Below are 5,000 nucleotides of genomic sequence, written 5' to 3' on the forward strand. Positions count from 1 at the left end.
GTGTGTGTGTGTGTGTGTGTGTGTGTGTGTGTGTGTGTGTAGGGCAGTGTCTGAGAGAGGGGGGTAAGCTATGGTCATTCCTTAATGTGTGTATGTGTGTGTGTTTGTGTGCTACCTTGATCTGTTGTCTGCGCAGCATTGCCAGCTCCCTCATGTCCCTGAAGGGCTGGAGCAGGTACTGGTACAGCTGTGTACAGCCCTCCAGTAGGTTTCCGTAGGCCTGGTCCTCCTCTTCGTAGACGGCCAACAGCTCCACCATACACTCCATGCTCCTGTGTTGCTCCAGTAGCTGCATCGCACCACGCACACACACACACACACACATTCATAAGCACGCACACACAAACATGCATATGCACGCACCCACAAACACACATACACACATGAATAGGTACGTACATACACACACACACATGCAATTGTACGTGCGTAAGCACACAAACACGCACACACATACATATAAGCAAAACGTTTTTAGTTAGAAGTGACCACCAACGTATGAAAAACATTCAGTGAAACATCTATGGAAGAAAAAGTCAATGGCAAAAAACAGTACACAATCTTAGAGAACTTAATGGAGAACATTTCTATGCTGTCCATAAACCATCATGTTGTGCTTGTTCAACCTAGGGCTAAGGTTCACACGCTGATCGTTGCTGCTCTAGGAAGGATGATCCCTAATCTTCTGCGAACATAATGTTGTTATTGATCCACTTTCTATCAGATTTCAAAATCCATTGTCAGGTAAAAGGACATAGACATTGTACACATACACACAATACTAAAACAAGAATAATGGTTGTTTAATTCATAACAGACTGACTGGAAGATTATTCCTGATACACACAGGGGTCAGCTGAGAGCCTTGAGGAAGTGCAAACAAAAGGGCCAGGTTGTCTGAATGCTGTCCCTGAGCGAATGACCCTAGACCGGACTAGGCAAGGTCTTTCCAGTGAGAATACGATCAATATTGGCACGCGTTACTGTCGGACTGACAAGAATGGAGAAAGCCCTGTAGGCAACCAGCAAAGCCCTGAAACAGCCATTCACTCCACCTCAAATGGTGCGCAGTGATCGATGCCACCGAATGTGCGTGTGTATGCATACGAGAGAGAGAGTCTGCCTCAAATTTGATTGTCGTGGTCAGTGTGTCTCTGTGACTTTGCTTCAATGGACTAAAGAACACAGACAGGAGGGCAGACAACAAGAGAACCAGTGCTAGAGGCGGAGGGGATTGCATTTCCCTACAGAAAAGGAAATTGGAGATTGGCACTTTGTGGGATCTCTGCAGCCCCGGGACATTGAGGAGGATTGTGGGAAACGGTGGCTCCACTGCTCCAAGTATGCAGGAACTGCAGGGAGCCATTGCTTTCTGTGTCTGCTTTCCTCACTCTCCTGATCCATTTTGTTTGTGTATGTGTGTGTATATGTGTGTCTGTCTGAGTGTGTGTGTGTCTGTGTGTGTGTCTTTGTGTGCGTGTGTGTGTCTGTGTGTGTGTGTGTGTGTGTGTGTGTGTGTGTGTGTGTGTGTGTGTGTGTGTGTGTGTGTGTGTGTGTGCACATGCGTGCATATGTGTGAGTGTGTATGGAGTGACTGTGTATGTGTTTGTGTGTGTTACAAACACAGCTTGTAGGAGAGACTTCAGACCGGCCATCACCTTAACACACAGCCCTAAAACACCACCAGATCACATAAACACTCTTCTGCTATGCCAATGTTTACTCTGTTTCTGTCGCTCAGCAAGAAGAATGCTTGCACTACATATCCTTGACTGAAAAGTGCATTAATCGACCACGATTGATCGCAGGTATTATTTTAGACCCAGTGGTTTTAAGTTGCTTCTAGTTTGTGTTTCAATTGAGCGGATCTAATCAATCACCCGGTGCTGTTAGTGTGTAAGAGGAGCTCATTGTTCAAAATATAGCCGTGTCTGTGAATGTGTCTGTCTAATGCCTGAATTTGCCAAATTAGAAGATACACAATATTAATTTACAAATCTATCTGCAAAATATGAAACTATTTTATATAATTAATATAGATGAATAATAACATAACTCGTTATGTTTGTCATTCACATGCATTGTGTTCAATAAGGTATAGAAGTTATGAACTGAAGGTTGAGCAATATCATACCATAGAATTTGACAACACATTCGATAATTCCATCTCAATATGATCCCAAAGTCCTTCTCATGCATAAATGAAATGCATAATTGCAGATAATAGGAAATGGATACACTAGTTTTTAGATGTTTGTTTGTATATATGTTTGTATAATAATGTTTTTTGGTTTGTTCATCTCTCCTGCTGTGTGATTTGTTGTCAGATGTGCACGAGGGTTATCTAGACATCTGGTGGCCTCTTCACCTCACAAGCCCCTCACGTTGTTCTATTCCTAACGTTCCTAAAGATTCCTACACGTAGAATGCCATTAGAGGTACTCATCAAAATTGGGATTCCTCCCTGACAGACTAAATCATATCATGCCATGAAATATAAAAAACATGCCAGGATATGTTGTTCATCCACATTTTTAAAAACGGTACTGTTTGTCAGATACAAAATTCCTATGTGATGTTGTTAGCGCGCAAAATATTTATAACGAATAGGTTGACCCCAAGTGACCCGAGTTCACAAGGGCGTGGCTAGATGCTACTTTAACAACGCAATACGTGTGTGTCTCACCTCATTTAGGTGTTTTCTTGCACGGTTAACCGCTTCCTCGTAGCCGGATTGCCTCAGTTCACTCAAGCTCTCGTAGTACTCGTCTGGGTCGTCGTTTTCCGTAAACAAGACCTGGGACAATATTTTCCACCCGCATGTGTCGAGGGCATGTCCCAGGTACATGTGTAGTCGGTAACACATTTCATCCATCTCCACCTCGGGGATCTCAGACGTGCCAAACAGAACGGCCCACATCCCCGCTGGCTCCTCCGGGAAGATGGGGAGGCAGGGCTCAAGATCAGAGTTCACGGAGCACAACTGTATGTGAATGGTACGCAGATCTTGGAAGGAAAATAGGCCGGCCCAGCTACAGTCTTCTTTGCTCAAACTGTCAAACACTTCCAGATCTAAATGCTCAACGAGGGGGGAGAGGGAGTCTTCTTTAAGCGCTTCCAACACATCACTGCCCGGACTAATTGGGGACATAACCGCTTTGATCGCATGAGGGGTTTTGCACGGGCTCGAATTTGATGGAGATTTAGTTTGGAGGCTTTTAACCACGGGTACCATCGCTCCTTTGCCAGGGCTTCTGGCAGCTTTATCTTTAACTGGACTTTTGGGCCATTTTGTTTTCTCCTCCTGGCCCGTGAGGTCCACGAAGGAGTCCCTGCCGAAGCTTCTCCTCTGCGCCGTCCTGTTGTGACATGTGATGGCGAATTTACCCTCCACCTCATTCCACGCGACGATGAAAACAAATTTGTGTTTTTCCTTTTCCTCAAACACATTGGGCCGAACGGCCACCCACCCAGACTCCAAATTATCCTCCATCACGAAGGACATCTTCACAAGATGATCGAAGACCACACAAGCACCGGGGTCTCAAAAAAACACAAACCAATCCTAGAAACGTCACTCACTCGAAACAACATCACACTGATACAACGTCATCAAACTACAGTAAAACATCGCCCCGATGATGATCATATGCGTCTGACCAGCGATCCTTCCTTTCTCAAGCGGATGAATTGTGAGCATTGGTGTGCTGTTTTTCATCTCGCGTCCACCTGCCATCAGTTCTCCATTTCGCATCCTACTTCCCCGAAGCTGAGGCTTTTTCTCCAGGTCTCTGCAGCAGCAGTCCCGACAACACATGCGAGCGTTTGTTTACCATCGGCGCTGAGCTCGGGTCCCACCGTCAGCTGTGTGCTGTGTTCCGTTATTCCCTCGATTGGCTACGCAGAGCCCCTTCCTCATAAAGTGGAGTGGGTGGCTGAAAACATCGTGTCACTTCATTGGCAGTGCATGGAACGATTGCCAGACCATCCCAGACCCTTTCGGGCAAGTTGACATCCCCGAAGAAAACATTATGTTCCTCCTCGTCTGCAGGCCTCCATCATTCAAGATATCGTTTGCTTCTGCAGGATACGTGGTGACGTAACGCGACTGACGTCGGAGACTGAAGCAGCAAGAGGAGTCGGAGCGGACGGTTCTCATGGGACGGCTTCCAAATGCCGTCGATGACCATTCAGCGACCATAGCCTATTGCTTACCAAAGCTTCATTAAAATACAGAGAACACATAAATCATTCAATGAGTTTGATTGCATGACGATGCATCGTATCTATTTGTAGGCTAGAGCAGGAAGACGCGGGGAGCTGGTGCTGCGGCAAATGTTGAAGGATCGATGCTGTTATAATGTGTTAACGGTCGGTGAGAGTTATGATTCATAATTGCATAAATGAATTGCATGCTCGTTGTGAATCCCTGGAGAATACTACTGTAACGTTGCGTGCATAATGAATATGTGATGATTGAATGAAGCCTATAACGCATCAAAAGTGAATATTATAAGTAAACACATATAGCCTAAGTCTGCAGTCCTTGCAAAAAACAACGATTAAACTGCCTAAGTTTAATAATGTGAGGCAGTACGACATTCATGATGATATATTGTTGTTATATAATATCAGCGATGCGATGACATGTAAGGTTCTATGGTGTAATGGTTAGCACTCAGGACTCTGAATCCTGCGATCCGAGTTCAAATCTCGGTAGAACCTGAATGTTTTTTAAAATGAAAGGTGGTAACTTATCTTAGCTGTTGTATACAGTTCTTAACGACATAAAATCGTTGGTCCCATATATATAATAACGTGATAATATAATCTTTGTAATTTTAATATCTTTAATATTTTTGCAAGTTCTCCCATTTAAATGGGAGATAAATACCAATACATCATTTATTTAATCTAATCCAAAAAATGGAAACAATGCAAATTATAACCAAAAATTAATATATTATTTATAACGAAAGAATTATTTGAGTTCAGAAAAA

General features: G+C 44.0%; 1 protein-coding gene and 1 non-coding gene across 4 annotated transcripts in view; one reads left to right on the top strand and one right to left on the bottom strand.

Moving 5' to 3' along the window:
* LOC115546032 (junction-mediating and -regulatory protein) overlaps positions 1–4,334 on the bottom strand; it is a 17,570-nt gene extending 13,236 nt beyond the window's left edge. For 2 of the 3 annotated variants that reach the window (XM_030359632.1, XM_030359631.1), the window contains exons 1-2: positions 2,687–4,334; positions 116–289 (exon numbers count right to left, since the gene is read on the bottom strand). In XM_030359632.1, the coding sequence (XP_030215492.1) occupies positions 116–289; positions 2,687–3,505 (993 nt within the window). In that variant the 5' untranslated portion in view covers positions 3,506–4,334. The remainder of the gene's footprint in view (positions 1–115; positions 290–2,686) is intronic. The other variant, XM_030359633.1, reaches the window with a different exon arrangement.
* Positions 4,335–4,653: 319 nt separating this feature from the next.
* trnaq-cug (transfer RNA glutamine (anticodon CUG)) lies at positions 4,654–4,725 on the top strand. Its single transcript has one exon. It is a non-coding gene; the product is annotated as a tRNA-Gln (tRNA).
* Positions 4,726–5,000: the final 275 nt, after the last annotated feature.

This window comes from Gadus morhua, chromosome 6 (assembly GCF_902167405.1).
Source record: "Gadus morhua chromosome 6, gadMor3.0, whole genome shotgun sequence".
In the NCBI taxonomy this organism is placed as follows: domain Eukaryota; kingdom Metazoa; phylum Chordata; class Actinopteri; order Gadiformes; family Gadidae; genus Gadus; species Gadus morhua.